This window comes from Rhinolophus hipposideros, assembly GCF_964194185.1.
Source record: "Rhinolophus hipposideros genome assembly, chromosome: 15".
Classification (NCBI taxonomy): Eukaryota; Metazoa; Chordata; class Mammalia; order Chiroptera; family Rhinolophidae; genus Rhinolophus; species Rhinolophus hipposideros.
Genome location: NC_138061.1, coordinates 64,855,071 through 64,875,306, shown reverse-complemented (window position 1 = coordinate 64,875,306; position 20,236 = coordinate 64,855,071). Strand labels below are relative to the sequence as shown.

The 20,236-nt window shown below is 42.6% G+C and overlaps 1 protein-coding gene across 25 annotated transcripts; it reads left to right on the top strand.

Moving 5' to 3' along the window:
* Positions 1–591: 591 nt before the first annotated feature.
* Positions 592–19,951, top strand: NCOA4 (nuclear receptor coactivator 4). 25 transcript variants are annotated; one of them, XM_081075211.1, is made up of 15 exons: positions 5,201–5,292; positions 5,373–5,457; positions 6,168–6,230; positions 6,829–6,856; positions 8,044–8,110; positions 8,839–8,894; positions 11,315–11,466; positions 12,683–12,823; positions 13,011–13,099; positions 13,400–13,508; positions 14,348–14,437; positions 14,981–15,124; positions 16,526–17,530; positions 17,963–18,103; positions 18,407–19,951. In XM_081075211.1, the coding sequence occupies exons 7-15, from the start codon at positions 11,329–11,331 to the stop codon at positions 18,410–18,412; spliced, it is 1,863 nt and encodes a 620-aa protein (XP_080931337.1). In that variant the 5' UTR covers positions 5,201–5,292; positions 5,373–5,457; positions 6,168–6,230; positions 6,829–6,856; positions 8,044–8,110; positions 8,839–8,894; positions 11,315–11,328; the 3' UTR covers positions 18,413–19,951. The 25 variants fall into 25 exon arrangements, with proteins under 25 accessions (XP_080931353.1, XP_080931329.1, XP_080931331.1 ...); XM_081075208.1 differs by lacking the exon at positions 5,373–5,457 and having other exon boundaries at positions 5,183–5,334; XM_081075216.1 differs by lacking the exon at positions 8,044–8,110 and having other exon boundaries at positions 5,209–5,292.
* Positions 19,952–20,236: the final 285 nt, after the last annotated feature.

Sequence of the window (20,236 nt, the reverse complement as noted above, 5' to 3'; positions counted from 1 at the left end):
GGACATTTATTTATTTAAAGAATTTCTAAAAAAATTGTGGTAAAATATATATAACATAAGATTCACCATTTTACCATTTTTAAGTGTACAATTCGGTGCTATCAAGTGCATTCACATTGCTGTGGAAAGATCACCACAATCCATATCCAGAACTTTCCATCATCCCAAACGGAAACTTTGTACCCATTAAACAGTAATTCCCCTTCCCCAAGCCTGTGGCAAACACCCTTCCATCTTCTCTTTATAGATTTGACTACTCCAGGGACCTCATATAAGTGGACTCATATAGTATTTGTTCTTTTGTGTCATCTAACATTTATTTTTGCGTCCGTACGTTAACGCTAAATAACACCTACCTTGTGAGCACATTTGGTGTGAGAGAATCACTTAGGGTATTCCTCCCTACGGAGTTTGCCTTCAGCAAAGGCTTGTTTCCTTTAATCGTTTAATCCGACTTACTCAGTGAGGACAAAAGGACTGGGATCAAGAGCTGGGGAGAGAACGTGCGCGTGCGCCTGCGCGTGCGCCTGCGCCCTGCGGGGGGCGGACCGCGCTCCGGGCTGACCCCCAGCGGAGATCTCGCGAGGTTGTCAGCCGGGTGGCGTGAGGTGTGGTGGAAGGCCGCGTCTCGCGAGAACTCCGCCATTGGGCCCTGGGTTTGTGTCGGCTGGTGTCTCTCCGAGCAAGGTCCCCTCGCGTCGCCGGGAGTTGCGCTTGGAGCTGGTAAGGACGGGCGGGGGCGCCCCCTCCGGAGCCCCGGGCTGGTCCGAGGACCACGACTGCTTGCCTCACGGGCTTGCGCCGGCTTGGTGAGGCCAGTTTCTCCTGCGACCCACCCGGCTCGTGGGCCGCCTTCTGCCTGCCCTCTGCCCGGCCACCCACACTCGGCCTGCGGCCGCCGCCTCCTGCGTGCCGCCGCCTCCTGCGTGCCGCCTTCCCTCCGGCCCCGGGTGTGACAGCTCCCTGTCACAGCGTCTCTTGGAGTGAGGGGGGCCGTTTTCTAGAACGGGCCGAGGCTATGCATTCCTAGCCTGTTGGGTGGGAACGCTAAGGAGACAGATGTTTTTCCGGCCTTCTGTGCCAACGTAGCTGGATTGTCTCCTTTTCTACAGATGAGAAGAGCGAGGCTTGCTCATTCACTGATTCATTCCCCCCCCAGTCATTTATTCAGTGCCTATGTGTTCAGGGTGTTGAGGACATAGCAATGAGAAAAATGGACACAGCCCTGTTTTCATGGAACTAAACACCACGTCAGGGACAATAATTATATGGTCTTGTGCGCCACGTGGTGTAACGTGGGATGATGTGATCAAGAATGGCAGAAGTCAGACTGCCAGGGTTTATGCAAAGAGGGTTTTTTCACTGTACCATTTCGTATTGTTTTCTCATCACGGGTGGGTACACCATAGTGTGACTGTTTCCACCACCCGCTGGGTAATTTGGAAATATGAGACTCTTGAGTTACTTCTTGGGGTGAGGATGGGGACCTAATCATAGTTGGCTCACTTCTGCAGTGGGGTCCCAGTGTGACATTTCTGAACTTTAAATAACATCAGGCCCTTGCAGGAAGACTTACCCATTACCCAGATGCTACAGTGGAGGTGTATTTTGTATACATGTATTTTGTGGCTTAGGCAAGTTACTGGGTAGGCAAGTTACTGGGTACGCACGTAACAAGGTTTGCCAGCTTATGGATTTGTAAGTGAGAATATATGTAAAGTCTAGCACAGTAACATTTCTTTTGTTTCTCCTTCCGTCTCTTATGTGGACTTTTGTCCTTGGGTCCCTAGGGAAAATCCTAGAGGTTTAAAGTTTTATGATATTTTGTGTACTCTGTAATTACATTATTAATTTTGGGCAAACAGGTATTTTAAAAGTGGGAAAGCATGGAGAACTGTGGAAGGAAAGGAAGATGTGATTTTCAAAGGAGGAGGAGATATTTTAGAATTACATAGGACTTCCCACCCCACCCCCCTTCAGTAAATCAGCTTAGCTGTGCCAGAATCTCAGGAACCTATGTGAAGCCTTCATAAAACTGCACAGGATATTCTGACACATCCTTCCCACAACCTGAGAGCCACTTACCAAGTGTTTTATAGTTTCCCTTATAGAGTAAGTGTGAGCATACTGGAAGACATTCACAGCCATTCATTGTTGCTGCTGATGGACTTTTAAATTTGTCTCTTGTTTCATAGAATTAGTATTTTCTGCTAGATTTTTGGTGAATCAGTGGCACAAATTCTCTAGATGGCAAGTTCATCATTATGTTCTAAGGGACCCTCATGGTACATGTCAGCTTAGGCACTCAATAAATATCTGTTGAATGAATACATAAAGCCTTAATAACTAAATGTAATAATTTGGTTCAGTGAAGGAATGAATAACTTACAAGATAGGTTAAAATATTTTGTTTGTCTGCTTGGTCATAGATAAGATGTTAAGTCTTTTAATACTTGGATGATTACAGATTTCATAAGAACATAATCTTTGGTATATGGTGACTTTTATTTTGTCATTATTGCTAGTCCTCAGGCTTTACAAGAGGGAAAATGTTTTATCAGTTGTTTACTTATGTGGGGGGAAAACCACAAGATGTTTACCATATAAAATCGGGATAAAGTGGTATTATTACTGTAATGGCAGATAAATAACATGTTTTTCTATCCTTGTCTATATTATGGTAAGAAGTTTCAAGTTGAAGATTGGGCAGGGCCCCTGTTCTGAAAGCCTACTAAACTTCTGTGATGTCAGCTGGAATTTCTGTGGCACTGCAAAATCTGAGCAAAAAAATCCAGGGGTGGCTGTAAATACAGCACTATTTCCCATTTTACTGACAAACATGCTGGTGCTTGTGGATCTGTTTAGCTGAGTTTTGAAGGGTCTAGCGTCAGGAAAGACACTTTATCTCTGTGTCTATCTTGGAGTCATGGTTTCAGTGGCAATATCCTTGCCAATTTTGTCTTGTTTGAAAGAAAACTGAAAGTAATAGTTATGCTAGAAACATTTCCACGTTTGAAAAATCTTCCTGAAATAATGCAGGCCTTAGTGGGACGTCAAGTTGATTATCTGTGTTTAAAGCAAAACTATACCTTACTTATTGTAGCTGGTCTTAATTTAAGCATTTGTTTATCATTTATTCATTTATTCAAACATGCATGAAGCCTCTGTTGAGTTTAGGACCACAGCATTGCATAACTCCAAGGACACCATTCTCTTTGTGTCAGTGCAGTAGAGCACATGGACTGTGAAAGGGGTTGGTAATACCAACATACCGATACCAGGCTGTCTGTTCAGCATTAGGTGTACAAAGCCAAATAATATAGGGTCTCTTCTCTTGGGGAGCTCTCAGGCTAAGGAGACAGATATGTGACAATAAGGGTAACGTGTTACAGGTGTCATGCTGGAAACCTGTGAGATTGCAGAGGGCCAAGGGGACGCAGCAACTAACTTGATTGACCAAAACTATTGAGGGACGGGTGCTTGGTCAGGAAATGCTTAGTAGTGGCTGTGACTTGAGCATAGTCAGAAAAGTGACAGATGGGGAGAAAGGAAGGAACTGCCATTGCTGGCAGAGAAAGCTGAGAGACCAAGCTGGACAAGGTGAACCAGCCTGGACTACGCACGGGACAGCTGTCTGGCAGATCATGGTGTTGGTGGCTGCTCTGGGGAGAATGCAGGAGTCAGGCTGAAGCCAGAAAATAGAGACCTTTATTGTCTTTATAAGAAATTTGGACTGCATCCTGTAGGCAAGTGTGGAACCATTGGAGAGTTACTGTTTACGCTCTCTTTAGATGACATGATCTGGTAGGAAATGGATGGTTCTTTTGTTCTGAGACAGTGTAAAAATCTTGAAGCAGAAGAGAGGTAAAATGCTTTATGAATTTTTCCCCTTTAGAACCTAAACATTTTATAAAGATCCAAGGGCAAATAATTCAGCTTAAGGGAGTAAAGAGGTGCCTGCCAAGTGGTCTGAATGCAGAATTCTGATAGATTTTTATGATTTTTTCCCCCAGTCTTTTTATGTTTATGTAATATTTAATAAATCACATCATTGTAGTAACAGCTAACGCTGGCATAAGCTGATAGAATAAACACTGACTCCCAATAATTGTGTAACTCAGTGGAAGTTCAAGGGAGGGAGAGCTGGAACATTTTGTGTGCTGAAGCTTTGGTCAGGATCTTTTGATGAGGACATAGTGACCATCCACACTAAGTTTCAGCTGTATTTACGTTATGACTATTTTATAGGGGCACATAAAAGATGAAAGTTCTTGGCATCGGTTATATTTTAACAGACTGAAAATTCATCCTTTCTAGCCATTGACTTAAAGTACAAAGGGCCATAAAATTTTAACTTTTAGAGGTATGTCTAGTGTTTTTTTGTACACTTACAAAATGTGTTATCTAATATTTTGAATTAAGAGTGAAATTGTTTTCTCATTATTTTTGTTAATGAATATCTGAAACGGGATCCCAGAAACTGTGCATAACAGATAAAGCGGGCACCTCCAATAACTATTCATCTGAAATCTGAAGGATGCTTAATTGTGGGTGATGGCCTTTAGTGTTACCTGTTTTTTGCTTTATTAACTCTTACTATTTACAAAATAGGTTCATGTGCAAAGACAAGAGCAAGTATTTCACATTTAAAAAATTAATTGAAAGGGAATGACAGTGCTGTCTGTATTTTGTCTTCTGGTCTGATTGGATATGCAGACTATAAGGATTTTTGGAGAAAGGGGCACCAAACTAGAAGTGCCATGAACATCATAATCAGACCGGAAACACTGTGCCAGGCAGTGTCCTAAACATTTTACATATATTAATTCACATAATTCTCTTTGAGTTTTTTCCGTTATTGTCTCCCATTTTATAGATGGGAAATTGGGGCATATATTGGTTAACTGACGTTACCCAGCATCTAAGAGGCAGAGCCAGGTCTAGTTCCAGAGGCCATTCTCTTCACTACTGTGTATTACTGGCTGTCCGGGTAGGACTCTCAATTTTACTTGTGTATTCTCAGCACCGAGAATGGTGCTCGGCATCTGGTAAGTACTCAGTCAACTTTTGTTGAATGAAAAGCATCCACGAGTGTTAAAGTATAACTGAACTGAGGCTCGGCGGGGGGAGGGGGTGAGACGGGGAGAGAGAGCTAGAAAGAGGAGGGACACACACACGGGGTGGGGGTGGGGCAACAGTTAGAGGTGTGTCAAGGATGCGAGGTGTCTGACAGCCTGAAGTAAAAGCCCAGGGCTGAACCCCAGCTGGGCTGACAGTGGTCATCTTGGAGTGGTAAGGTATTGGCCAGGAAGATTCCAATAATGTTATAAGTCGGTAAGCCTGACTGCCCCACGTTTGTTCTTCTTCTGTAGTGATTAGCAGCAAAATCCTTAAATCATAGACGTCTTAACGATTTGCGGCTTGGAAGGGGTGCGCGCAGGCCAAACGCTGGGGCAGGTAGGCCGGAGAGAGGCTGGAGAGGAGCCGGAGCAGGAGGGGCGCACGTCCGCCCCTCGCGGGAGGTTAGGGGCCTGGGGCTGCCGGGAGGGCGGAGTGCGTGCCCGGGTGGGCGGAGTGCGTGCCCGGGAGGGCGGAGTGCGTGCCCGGGAGGGCGGAGTGCGTGCCCGGGTGGGCGGAGTGCGTGCCCGGGAGGGCGGAGTGCGTGCCCGGGAGGGCGGAGTGCGTGCCCGGGAGGGCGGAGTGCGTGCCCGGGAGGGCGGAGTGCGTGCCCGGGAGGGCGGAGTGCGTGCCCGGGTGGGCGGAGTGCGTGCCCGGGAGGGCGGAGTGCGTGCCCGGGTGGGCGGAGTGCGTGCCCGGGAGGGCGGAGTGCGTGCCCGGGAGGGCGGAGTGCGTGCCCGGGAGGGCGGAGTGCGTGCCCGGGAGGGCGGAGTGCGTGCCCGGGAGGGCGGAGTGCGTGCCCGGGTGGGCGGAGTGCGTGCCCGGGAGGGCGGAGTGCGTGCCCGGGAGGGCGGAGTGCGTGCCCGGGAGGGCGGAGTGCGTGCCCGGGTGGGCGGAGTGCGTGCCCGGGAGGGCGGAGTGCGTGCCCTAGAGGGCGGGGCCTGCAGCCCCGTCGCCGACGTGCGCGCTCCCGCCCTCTGTTCGTTGCCGCCCGTGGCGTGAGCGGGGCGGGGCGTAGTCCGTGCTCTTGGGGACCTTTCTTCCCCCAGGGCCTGCCTAGAGCAGCCTCCGGCTTGCCGAGCAGCGTGCGCGGCGGGGACCTGGCCTTGGAGGTACGTGGGGCAGCCCAGGGCCGCGGCGGAGCCGTCCGGGTGGGCTGGCCGGCGGGGCCCCGCCGGGGCTGCGCGCATGCGTAGTGAGCGTGACCGTGCCCGCTCGGAAGCCGGGCGTGAAGGCGCGGCTGCGGCTTCCAGGGACCTGGGCTTGGCAGGGTGACTGTTCTCTTAGAAAGTGTTGGAGAACCTGGAAAGTCCCTTGAGCCACTGTTGCTTTGAACTAGAAAAGCCTGGCTTAGCGTTAGATGGTAAAGCCCAACTTTGTGGTCAGTTTTCCGTGACTGCTTCGGAAAGTTGAAGTGCTGGGATTGATTGCTCAGGCTTGTATAAAGGTAGACAAATCTGAGCGCAGTAAGCTCTGAAGTGCTGAGCAATCTTAAAATATGCTCTCGTGGTTTCATTATTGCTTTGCTTTGTTTAAGTCTCTTCAGGCATTCTCCTTTATTTGCGTGGTTTTAAAAAAATTACGGAGAAGCACATCCTGAATTTCAGAAATTAGTCTTGATAAAGAACTAAAAGTGGGCTAGAATAAGATACATGTAATCTTCGAGTTAATTAATATGATACTAAACATTTTTATTTTTTTTAACTGAAGGAGCGTGTGAAAGAAAAAATGTCTCAAGGTAAAATTGAATGTGGAATAATTGTTTCATAATTTTTTTCCTGAAAATTTGTACATATGGTCCAGGATATTGCCTCATCAAAGATAATGAAATTGGCAGTTAGTATTTCGAATTTAGTAATCCAGAGAACACATGGGTATTCTGTGGATTGCTTTTTAAGGGCTTGGGTTTCTAGCAATGATTTGGATGCCAGGAAAATAAAAATAATTTATGAGTGATGATAATGAACTAAAGGAAGAACAAGCTGGACAGAGAGAGAACCCAGGACTAGACCTTAGGAACCCAAACCTACCTGTTATGGCTGTGGCCCTTTAGATGTGTCACGTAAACTATCTGGGCCTTGCTGGCTTCATCTATAAAATGAGAGCAGTGTACTAAAGAGATGGTCAAGTTTTTTTTCAACTTCAGATTGTGGTTTGTGTTGGTCACAAGAGGGTCATAGCTCTTTGGAAATTTTATGGTTAAGCCATATGATGATGACTTAGCTTTATTTGTGGTTAGTTGCTCAATTCTGTTTCCATGATCTTCAGACTTGATAACTAGATTTGTGCAAAGCATTGTGCAAATATGGCAAATAAAGTTTGTAGAGCTCCTCTTTGAGGAAAGCTCCAGGTTTTCCTGGAGCTTTATTTATTATTTGAGGGGTATGTGTGTTTCTTCCTCCTCCCTCCCCCAAAGCCTAGATGCAGGCTTTGCCCTTTTTTAGAAAGGACTTAAACTTTTAACTTTGTCTCAAAAAATTACCTTTAAGGCAATTCTCTTTGGACAGTGGCAGGGCAGTAGTTTTGATGGGAAAGGTGAATATGGAAAGACATTTTTAGTAGTCTTTCATTGATTTGACTTTTAGAATTAGAGCTGATTTGGTCCAGTCTTTCTACAGGAAAGAAAACAGGCAGAAGTGTGCATACTTGGTTTAGACTATTGAGTTGATAAATGGCTACATGATTGTAAGTAAGGGCTTCATCACTTCAAAGCTTTCTTTGGCATTAGTGTTCCTTTCTATAGTCCAAAGATGGAGGAAGTTCGTAAGGTCCCCATAACTCCTTTAACTCGGCTGAACCGAGTAACATAACAACTAGAGCGTTAAAAAGTACAGGGGCTGGATTAAGTACTTATAGGCAGAAATGTCACACTTTAACGTCACTGCAGGCCTTTGTAGCTGCTTTCATTTTCTCCATTTTTTCCAGGGAAATTGATGTGGGAGAAGTTAATTAGTTTATGGATCGCAAGCTTGCAGATGCAGTTGGAATTCTGGTTTGTCAGACCTCAAAGTAACCTCTTAACCATCATGCTCGCTACACTGGCACTTGGACCTGAAAGTGCCCGTGTGAACTAGAACCAGTTACCTCACGCAGGTCTCTGGATGTGGCGTTGCGTAGCTAGCTCAGGCGTCACCTCACTGTGCTTTGAGTTCACTAGTGTAGTGAAGTTTTCGTTTTTCGCCCTGAGGGCTTCGTCCTCTCTGCAGTACAAGAGGACAAGCTTTCCACACCTCTCTTCCTGGGATCTAGGCTTTGGAAGCTGACTCGTGAGGGAGAGGAGGGGCAGAGCCAAGGGCAACAAAGGGACGAGCACCCTGGGACTGGCCACAGTGAAATGAAGCACATCTCCTTAGTGGCTGACAAATGGGCTCTAAAGACCTTATTCTAACAAGATGACTGTTTTGAAGGATAACACTCATTTTAATTTGAAAACGTGATTAGTATGTGGGGAAAAATCAGTTTTGTAACTTTCAAATCTCACCCTACCTTCTGTTCATAACTGATAAGAGGACATTTCAATTTGTGTACTTTTGCCATGTTCTACTCTTGTTAGGCAGTTTTATATAGTACATGTGATTGAATTGAGAAGAGTTGTTACTTTAGGGAATACAGTCATCACTGTATGCATTTAAATTTGTCTTCTACATGGTCTAGAGCACTGGGGTTTTGACTTTGTGAAGCAACATTTTAATTTTTTGATTACATTTTCCATTGTGCCAGGCATTGTGGCATTTCACACAGACGGTGAGGACCTAAGAGTGGGAAATTCGGCACAGGTGAGGTTTGGTGAATATATTTGAAAGACAGCTGAACTTGCCTTGCGTGTAACTAAGTGCCAAGTGAAGCAACTTGTGGCAATGAGGTGGCACTCTCGCTTTCTACATCTGAGCCAACAGTTTACTGGTGTTATACAGCCGTTTTCCAAAGTCTCTACAGTGTGTACCAAGTGTACACTAATGTCTGTACTTAAAACAGAGCAGCTTACAGTGTGAAAAAGAAGGCAGCAAAGTGTTTTCAAGGGTTGGAAAAAATTTCAAGGATTCCTGTCAAATCCTGGGGAAACAGACTGAGGAAAAAAATAGTAAGGGGAAGTTAGAAAGTTTCCTGAGTCTTTCAGTTTTTTTTATAGAAAGCCTGTAGTTGCTGAATGTGAATCTTTTGCTGAGATGGCCAAAGAAAGCCTGCTGGGCTTCTTTCCGCAGTTTTATTTCAGAGGGTGGGGATCACACTGATTCTGTCCCTTTCCAGATTCTAGCCAGCTACCTGGCTCTAAACTTAGGCCTGAAAATGCACTTGAAGCCAAAGTTCCCTGGGCCCAGATGAGCAGCCAGCCATTTGGAGGACTGCATGTGGCAGGCTACTGTTCCACTGAAAGCTGGCTTCTCTGAGGCCTTCTGGACTGTTGTTGGGAAGTTCTTTCATACACTGCCTCAGATACCTCCCCCCCACACACATACTTTGTTACATGAGATTACATGGGAAATATCTGTTCCCATGTAAAGTGTGACTAAACGGTTGTATTTGACACATCTTGAGAAATTTGAGAATAGTAATCATGTCCTCCCAGAGACTTCTCTTATCAAGGCTAAACAGCCTCCCTTCTGGAGAAGGTTTTCATAGTTTTGAGGCCTCTTTCCCATTTCTAAATGCTTCTTTCTAAAGTGTGTTATTCAGAAGGAAATTCCAAATTTAGTCTGATAAACATGGAACAGATTAGTCCTGTGACAAATGCTGTACTTGTAATCAATTCAGTCCAATAGTGTGTAAGTTATATTTTCCTCAGAGCCAGCATACTGCTAACTCACATACAGCATCATTTCAGTTAAAAATCTCCGTCCTCTAAAAAATTTATTCTCTTCCACTTTGTCCCACCACATTCATCTTCAAAAAATTTACATTTGATAAGATACAACCTCTTGTAGAGATCATTTTGGAATCTTTCTTTCACAGACTCATGTTATCTCCAACTTTAATGTCTGACTACTATGTTTTCTTCCAAGTCATTAGGGAAAACAGTTGAGTAACTGGGAAAAATAGGGACATACCTCTAAAAACTTACAGTCTGGCTTCAGTCCATTCTCCTTTGAGTACTTTGTAAAAATAATCTTCTGATTTAGTTGTACTTCATTTTAGCCCATATTCACTTTGTCTACAAAGGTAGCATGCAGCCTTGTCACAGTCCTATTGTCCAGGTATATCGTGTGTACAACGTGACATTGACTGGCCAGTTTCGTAAAACGATCCAGGGGGGAAATCACTTTGGTGACACAGGGCTTAGGGAACCCATGCTGGGCTACAGTGATCACTGCTTTCGTTTTCTGCATGTTTAGAGGCCTTCTTTGATTTTAGATCTACCCAGGATCGACAGCAGAGGCTTCTGTCAAGCTTTACTTCATTGCATCTGTGACACTCTTCTGTCCCAGTCTCCTGTCATTATATCTTTGATTATGTGCTGTTCTATCCACTTCTATTTCTTATCTCTAACGCTGAGCTTGTTAGAGAACTCTCTATAGTTTCCCACACTAATTTCTGTACCTCCTTTATATCAGAATCCTATGAAACTATTCTGTTAGCTTCCTAGCTGTGAGACCATCTCTACATTGTTTCTAAATTAAAAACAAACAAACAACAACAAAACAAACACTGAAAAAAGAAAAGAGGAAATAAATGAAAATTCCATCTTCTGAAAAAATTTCGGTACATGCCAGATCTAAGCAATGTTCTAAACTCTGTTTATTGAGTTGTGTGTTTTTTTTGGCAGCTTTTTTCAAAAGTAATTATGGATGCTTTAGACCTTTTAGTCTTCGCTTCTAAATCTGTAAAACAAGAATACATGCCCTCTGTGACTTCATGTGTGTTACAAATAGAAAGAAACTTACATTCTAGTGTTGTTTTAACTTTTTGGAGGCTGTATGCCTTATTGATTTCAGAAAAATTAGTGTATTTTTTTTCAGAAATATCTGTTCCCATGTAAAGTGTTACTAAAGCAGATTCATAGACTCTTACGACAGGAACACAGTGGTGGGCAGGGAGGGGGAGGCAGTGTTTATGAAGGATACACTATGTGCCAGGTCCTCTGCTGGAAGTGATCTAAGTGTTAGTAACTGGGAGCTGGTTGGAATGATCATTTGGGGGTGGAAAGGTGGTTTTGGGTTGTAATTATGGTGCAATTGGATTGTTCTTTTTTCTTTTAAAGGAGCAGTGAGCAGAATGAGTACTTCCCAGGACCAGAATGGCTCCAGTTCTAGAGAACCCCTTTGGAGGTGTTGTGATGCACGGAGGGACTTGGAGCTTGCTATTGGTGGAGTCCTCCGGGCTGAACAGCAAATTAAAGATAACTTGCGAGAGGTAGAACGTGTGCTTTTCACTTGCCTTGTCTGGACTTAGCACAGGGATGGTTAGAGTATGGCCGCGGGCTTGGCTGTCAGTGCCAACCAAGGAGTTTCACCCCAGGCCTTGCATGGTCTGCTGACAATGGTGATGCCTTTGTTTCCAAAGGGCAGCAAAGCACTTGTTAGAAGGGTCTGGAAAACCTTGTACCACCTTGGAGAATTAACTTTCTAATGCATTTTGGATTGCTTCTCAGTATGGCCTCTGTGCCAAGCTCTGCCATCAGTACAGAAATAGCAAAATGCAAGAGCAGTATCCTGCTGAGTTATGTCCTTGATGCATAAAGGATGATGGCACAGCAGCCTGACCTCTGCCATCTTTTAACCTGGCGGTGGCATGGTTTTGGTGGTGGCCTGGTTCTATAAATGACTTTATCTTAGAACAAGCCAGAATTAAATACAAGTATGTTCATTCTATTGGTTTAATAATATTTTCTTGGTGAGTGGGTAGACCAGGTAGCACAACATGACTTTAAAATCCAGCTGTATTGTACAGAAGAATGTGTTTTAGAATAGTATCTTAATGGGGATTCTCATCGATAATATATTGCTGATTTGATTTTTTTCCTTCGGATTTTTATATTTATCTCCCTTTTGAATCACTGTTTATACTTCCAGAAACCTTTAGTTTGTACTTAAACCATCTACTCTAGTGGTCTGTGGCCCTTGACATGTAGTGGCACATCTCTTTACTGAAGTAGCGTACTGTGAACGGATCGCTCGTTTGTCGGGTGAGAATGAGATAAAGGCTAGCTATTAAGCCAATACTCTTGTCTTACTTACAAATTTGTGAAACTATAGGTTTTCAGATTATATGGGAAACTGATGGGGATCAGTATTACGAGACATACGAGTCTTTTCTCCTGATTACTTTAGGATGCCCAACATAAACCTGATCCTCTTGGGAGGGAGAGGTATTGAAGGAGGATTTCAGAGCTGAAGTCTGCCTTTATGGCTGGAATTCTCAAACTGGGCCCCTGGGTCTTTGGGACACTAAACCCTGAAATTATAGGCAAAATTTTGAGTATATGCATTTTTCTGGGGAGATGCTCTGTAGATGTCATTGGATAATAAAAAGGATTTGTAACCCCCAGAAATTTAAGAACGTCACAGTTCTGTGGGAAACACCATTCTTTGGGTTTGTAACACTAGTGAAACTAATACATGTTTCTTAGGTCAAAGCCCAGATTCACAGCTGCATAAGCCGTCACCTGGAATGCCTTCGAAGCCGTGAGGTGTGGCTATATGAACAGGTAGATCTCATCTATCAGCTTAAAGAGGAGACGCTTCAGCAGCAGGCCCAGCAGCTCTACTGGGTAAGGCGGCTGCAAGGCTGTATGAAATTAGTTTCCTATGGTTTCCAGGTTCCGGACAATGTCCTTCCTATAATGTAGCATTAATACAGATCAGATAAAGAGTTTAATCTCAGGTGCTATTTGTTAACTTGGATAAACATGGTGCTTTTCGTATCATTGTGGCTAGAGGGTTTAATTTTTCTTACAGTTACTGGGCCAGTTCAATTGTCTCATTCATCAACTGGAGTGCACCCAAAACAAGGATCTAGCCAATCAGGTCTCCATGTGCCTGGAGAGGTAATGGCCCTTTTTGCTTATTTTATATTTTGGCTCTTTGACTTTGGTGTATCCAAAAAAAGTCAATATTGTAACTTATTGCATGTGTTGGACTTAACTTGACTTCTCTAGTCCTGGGATAAGATCATCTTTATATATTTAATATTATACTTCGTACGTGGGTAAGTCATCTATCTTTGGTTGAGATTCTTAGAAAAGTATGATTGTTTAAAATAATTTATAATTTGGCTTTCGTTTTGGATGAAGTAAAAATGGATATTCCTTAAAAGTAGGCAGGTTTTATTTATTTTTTTTCTCCAGACTGGGCAGTTTGACCCTCAAACCTGAAGATTCGACCGTCCTTCTCTTCGAAGCAGACACAGCGGCCCTGCGTCAAGCCATTACCACATTTGGGTCCCTCAAGAGCATTGTGAGTAAACATGATCTCGGAGGGCTCTTTGCAGGCCCACAGCCTCACAGGGGCCTTAAACACATCATATTTGTACTGTGAATGCTGACTCTGCTCAGAATTTGGTAGACTTCAGAAATTTCATGTTCTGATTAAGTCTATGGAGCACTGGTCTGATAGTTCTTGGAATGTGGTATTGTCTCATGGATAATCTCTAGAATTCATTTTTTAAATACCTTTGACATATTATATAATTTATGTCTTAATAGTCTTTTTCTTTTTTTTTTTTAAAGATTTTATTGGGGAAGGGGAACAGGACTTTCTTGGGGAACAGTGTGTACTTCCAGATTGTTTCCAAGTCAAGTTGTTGTCCTTTCAGTCTTAGTTGTGGAGTGTGCAGTTCAGCTCCAGGTCTAGTTGCCATTATTAGTTGCAGGGGGTGCTGCCCACCATCCCTTGCGGGAGTCGAGGAGTCGAACTGGCAACCTTGTGGTTGAGAGCCCACTGGCCCATGTGGGAATCGAACCAGCAGTTTGGAGTTAGGAACACGGAGCTCCAACCGTCTGAGCCATCGACCCAGCCCTGAATGGTCTTTAAAGAACCAAACATGGTCTCATTTGGGTCTTGTTAAAGTAGTAATACCAATTCTGGTGAAGATACCATATGACAATAGTTAACTGGTAGAGAAGTCCCAGATTTGATAACTACTTCGTAGGTCATTGGATTTATTGTAAAGATTATTCTAATGAAATGGTATTGCTTTGCTTAATACTTTTAAAATTTGGGAACTACAATTTTACTTTTTTGGGGGATGAAAGTAAAACATTAATAAACACAATTAATTCGTTTTTATTTTACAGCAAATTCCTGAGCACTTGATGGCTCATGCTAGTTCATCAAATGTTGGGCCCTTCCTGGAGAAAAGAGGCTCTATATCATTGCCAGAGCAGGTAAAAATGTCACTTTGTTTCTCATAACTGAGTTATTACTTGACTTGTATTTCTTTTGGGTTTTGACTAAATCACTGTTTTTTGCTACCGTTTATAAAAAGGCACCAGAGGTAATGAGTTAGTTTCTACAATTAAAGGCTTCCCTTGAAACTGAATGTCAAATAGAAATTCAGAGGTTTTATAGGTGTTGAATAAGAGAGAAAGTAATTGTTGTCGATTAGTTCATAAGAAATTGTCATTAGGTCTCTTGATTGGGTTGGTTCTCTCTTGGGGGTCCTTCTCTCTATAATGCACAGAGATGATTTACTTCTAAAGGCAATGCAAATATAGGTTTCTAGATGTTTTGAGTTGAGAAGAACCCTGGAGATCAGCTATACTGCTTGTTTTATAATTGTGAAAATGGAGGCTTAGGCAAGTCATGTGACTTGTACAAGGTCAGTGGTAAATTAAGATTGGAGAGCGTGGATCTCCTGCTTTTCTCGTGAACTTTCTACTGCATTTGATATTGCCTCGTTAAGCAGCAAAATATTGTGTGATTAGCAGAAGTCAGCATCCAGCACCCCAGCTGTCTCTCTCAGTGAATGGCTCCTTGGAAGCAAACCTGCCAGTGGTCGTCAGGCTCCTTACACACCCAGCACCAACCTCCAGGACTGGCTCACCCAGAAGCAGACCTTGGAGAATAGTCAGGTGTGTTGCTGCTTTATTGTTTTTGAGGTAGATATAGTAGCAGATGGGGTTAGTTAGTAACTGAGAGTATATGTCTTTGTTTAGTCTTTCGTTCTAGTCTAGAAACATATATTTTTCTATCACAATAGTAACACCTCTTCAGAAGTACAAGCCCATAATCCCAACATGCAGAGACAACCACTGTAATTTTTATGTACTTCATTTTTCTATCCGTACATACACTTTAAAATAATCTTTAGTAAAAGGTGAAGATTTATACGATCTGAAGAGAAACCAGAGTACATACACTTTAAAATAATCATTCTGTAAATCCTATTTTGGCTAGCAGATCGTTTTCACTAATAAAGCATGAATATATTTCTTCCATAAAATCCTTAGTAGTATATAATATTTCATTGATTGGCTATAACTTAAATTTCATTGTTTCTGGATATAAACAGAGTTCCTCTAAACATCCAGGAGCTAATTATTTGTATTCATTCTTGGTTAGCTCCGTAGGAGTAAATTCCTAGACATTGCATTCCTATATACAATTCTGCATACCCTTTAAGACTTTGGATACATATTGCCAGCCTTGGCTTTCTAGGAAATTGATACTAATTTATAGTCCCGCCATCAGAGTATTGAGGGCACTTGCTTCCCTGCAACTTCTCTAATAGTGGCAGTCATACTGAAGTTTTTTTTTTTCTCTCTGAATTTGACACAAAATAACTGTTTTGTTTTGAGTTTTGTTGATTACTAAGGAGGATGAACATTTTTCATGTTTATTAGCCTTTTTTGATGACTAGCCTAATCATATCCTTTGCTCATTTTTGTCTTCTTTATTCATAAAGGCATATTATGTAAAACTTCCGTCTTTTCTGTCAAATATGCTACACATGATTTCTCCTAGTTTGCCATTAACATTTTTCAGTTTTTTTAAACTGCAGAATTCCCCCCCCCCCGCCCCCGATTTTATTGGGGAAGGGGAACTGTGTGTATTGTATTTCCAGGACTTTATTTGGGGGAACAGTATGGTTTTCCCAGGACCCATCAGCTCCAAGTCAAGTTGTTGTCCTTCATTCTTAGTTGTGGAGGGTGCAGCTCAGCTCCAAATCCAGTTGCCATTTTCAGTCTAGTTGCAGGGGGCGCAGCCCACCATCCCATGCGGGAGTCGAACCAGCAACCTTGTGAAGAGCTCGCTCTCTAACCAACTGAGCCATCCGCCCGCCCAGAAAATTAAAATTTTTATGTACTCGTATTTTAATATCACAACAGAGAAATCCCTTGTCTCTTGGCTTTGTATACTTAATTTACAAACATTGGGCAATGCAGTAAATACGCAGTTAGAACGCTTTCATTGTTGAATACCAAAGCAGTCAGAATGTTCTGGTGAACTGACATTGTGTACTTTTTGTGTAGACTTCTGCCAGAGCCTTCAATTTCTTCAGTAATGTCTGGGGCAACCGAAAGGGCTTGGAAAACTGGCTCCACAAGAGTCAGCAACAATTTCCTGAAAAACCGATTTACCAAAAGTGTACCAGCAATTCTACCACTGATTCCTTTTCTGATATTGAGAAGGTTGGCGATCTAGAGCTTCTTGATGAGGTGGACTTTTCTGATTGGCTGGTGACTCCCCAGGAATCCCAAAGGCTGGAAAAGCCTGGGAATGGCAGCAGTGAAACCACTGAGAAGTTTAAGCGCTTGTTCCAGGTGTTCCAGGAGTCCTATTGTGTGAATGATTGGCTTCTCAAGCCCGATTCCTGTACCAGTTGTCGGGGCAACCAGCCCAAAGGTGTGGAGATTGAAAACCTGGGCAACCTGAAATGCCTGAATGACCACATGGAGGCCAAGAAACCCTTGTCCACTCCCAGCATGATTATTGAGGATTGGCTTGTCCAGAACCATCAGGACCCATATAAAGTAGAGGAGGTCTGCAAGGCCAACGAGCCCTGTACAAGCTTTGCCGAGTGCGTGTGTGATGAAAATTGTGAGAAGGAAGCTCTTTGTAAGTGGCTGCTGGAGAAAGAAGGAAAGGATAAAAATGGTGTGCCTGTGGAACCAAAATCTGAAGCTGAGAAATGTATCGGTTCCCTGAGCATGTGGCTCTGTCCTTCCAGAAAAGAGGCAGCAGAACAAGCTAAGTCACTAAAGGCAATGGTTCCTTCTAGAATTGCTGATTCCTTCCAAGTCATAAGGAACAGTCCCTTGTCCGAGTGGCTCATCACGCCCTCATGCAAAGAAGGGCGTCCCAAGGAAGTGCCTAGTACTGAGGACAGTGCTGGCAAGCAAAACGTTACAAGCCCCGCGGCCTCTTCCTGGTGTCCCTTTAACACAGCCGACTGGGTCTTGCCAGCAAAGAAGACAGGAAACCTCAGTCAGTTATCCTCAGCAGAAGACAAGTGGCTACTTCGAAAGAAGGCCAAGGTGGGCAGACACCAGTATAGCACCATTTGAAATAGGTTTAACAGTTTTGCTTTCTTAATCCCAAACCTTGCACATGGCCCAGATCCTTAAATACATTAACTTAAACTTGTCTTTATTAATTTTGGTGCCATGTTAGCAATAGATGGGAGGATTTATGATTATTCAGACTGAAATTTTTGTGCATTTTCCAAAATTTTGTGCATTTTGTACATTGTCCCAACCCCCACCCTGCAGGAAGAAACCCAGCCAGTTTTGTTGCTATTTACCAAAAAGATTTAGGGGTAGAGAAAGCAATCACCACCCTTGCTCCTGATTTTTAGAATGCCCAACATTTACATTATCAAGACCACACTATTGGGAAAATTATTTGGCAGATAAGTTGGTCTCATGCCTCCCAGTTGTCATGTAAAAGCCACCCTTTTTGTCTTGCAGGAAGTATTATTTAATTCGCCTCTACAGGAGGAACGTAACTTCCCCCCAGACTGCTATGGCCTCCCAGCAGTTTGTGATCTCTTTGCCTGTATGCAGCTTCAAGTTGATAAAGAAAAGTGGTTGTACCGAACTCCTCTACAGGTGGGTACATGCCACTAGTGAATGTTACAGATTTACTGCTTATAAATGTTTCATCTTATATGCGTTCATACATTGCCCATTGAACCATATTCCTTATTAGCCAAGTGAGGGTGGGAGAGGGAGACCATAGAATTTCATGTATTTGAACTTTATAAAAGATGATGTAGCTGTTGGGAATTTTAAGAGTCTGTGTGGATTCTACTAGCATACTAAGAAATGAGTCAGTCAGTACTTTAAAGAGGGGAGAAATTCGCTTTTATGCTACAATGAAGTAACTTGTTATCTGTGGCCTTTTCTTTCCAGATGTGAAGGAATGGAGAACTTGAGTCAGGCAACTTTTCTGCAAATTATCACACATCCATGAGCCGACTACAGCTTGCCAAATCATTGTGTTTCTGGGTCTGAGCAGTCAGCTTAGTTTCTTTCTTGCCTAATTTTGAACTAGTGAAATGTCATCAAATTATGAGTTACTGTGTAAAAGAAAAGGCTGTTTGTTAATGCTGAGGTGATGGTTCCTTCTTCCAGAAGCATGAGTTCACCCCTAGGCTAGAAACAGCATCCTGGTGGATAGCTCTCTCATCAGCCTCCATGGCTCCTCAACCTGGGTGCTTACTAGCACATTAAAACACTGTAGTTTTCAAAATTAAATACGTCTATAACCAAGCTGTGTTGGTGTATTGTAAAGCAGTTAACTTCCTTAACCTTTAATTACCCTTTAGTTGCTTCCTTTGCTGTGAGTTTTCTAACTTTAGTGGTGAAAATGATTCTTTTGTTTAATTAATATATAGTATATTTCACAAATAATTAACCTTGAGAATATAGTGATTTTTTTCTTACCAAAATGTGTATCAACAATTTTTGACATTATGAAATATTTTAGCCCATATGTCAGTCTGCGTGTTTTTTTTTTTTTTTTGAAAGAAATTTAGCTACTGCAAATTTTGTCTTTCTTTGCTTTTCTGAATGTTATTGAAGTGTCTAGTGAGCTCTTTTAGAAGAGCTCCGTGTTGCTTCAAGATGGTATTCTGGGTTGTCCTAGCCTCTTTCAATATATTCTGAAGAACTGCAGGCAAAAGAGCCCCAGTGCCAACTAATCAAAAAAAGGAAAAGGCGACACGTTGGAATGCAGTACTTGAACTTCACTATCCTACCTAAGGGTTATTGGTGCATCCTGTGTAAATGGAAGCTGAGCTTGACACCTGGTGCTTTTAACGAGGGATAAATTCTGTCCTCTCACTGCAAGCACAGCATACCTATACCTCTAAAAGTACAATGCAGTGACGTTTTAGTGAACAGGCTGTTTTGAACACTTGTGCCTTGGGGTGTTTATTGAAGCTTTATGAAAACCATTCATGTTCTCAATAACCTTAAACTCACATCCATGCTTTAAAAAGTTTCTCTGTAGGAGAGAGAAGGGATTTATAATGTTTTAAAATTCTCTAAGATATAGCTGCTTTCCAGGCCTTTAAACTGTGAAGCCACTCAATTTGCCTATGTGGTATTGGAAAACTTTTCAGTTTGTGATGTGATCTGGAAAGCCCTTTTGGGGAACCTTCACGGTCCGGCAGTGTCATTTGCCATACACCTTCATTAGAATTCTTGAACCACAGCTGAAAAAATCCTATTAATTTTCAGTCACCCCAGACACTATTTAGAACTTGAATAATAAAGGTGGGTAAAAACTTAAGGAGCCTTTCCATTATCTTAGGTTGCAAGAAACTTTGTAGTTTTTGAAGTTTAACACAGTGTATTCCTAAATTTACATTAATCACTATGCTAATGAGTATGTAAAAGTATTTTGCATTGATGCATTTTGTACCTCCCTCCATTAAAAGCATAACAGCCATAGTTGTCCTGTGTATTTATAAGACTGCATTGTCACAAAATATTTGGTCACATTAGATAAATGTGATGACCTTAGGCTAGTTAGTACAGCTGAGAAACAACATGAAAAATTGTAATATTCAATAAAATATCAGTGTTTTATGAATCTTAAATTAGCAAAGAATAGGTGTTATTAATAACTTTCAGTCTTTTGTTGCAGACTCTTCACATCTACTTTTAATTTTTAATCTCTGTTGCAGATGAAATAATTAAACTTTGTTTTTACTAGAGGACCTCAGGTAAAGTTCA

Coding starts and splice junctions, on each gene's coding strand:
- NCOA4 (XM_081075203.1), top strand. CDS start 11,329: ATGAGTACTTCCCAGGACCAGAATGGCTCCAGTTCTAGAGAACCCCTT. Junction 15,125..16,525: donor AGACCTTGGAGAATAGTCAG/GTGTGTTGCTGC, acceptor CTTTTTGTGTAG/ACTTCTGCCAGAGCCTTCAA. Junction 17,531..17,962: donor TACTTCGAAAGAAGGCCAAG/GTGGGCAGACAC, acceptor TTTGTCTTGCAG/GAAGTATTATTTAATTCGCC.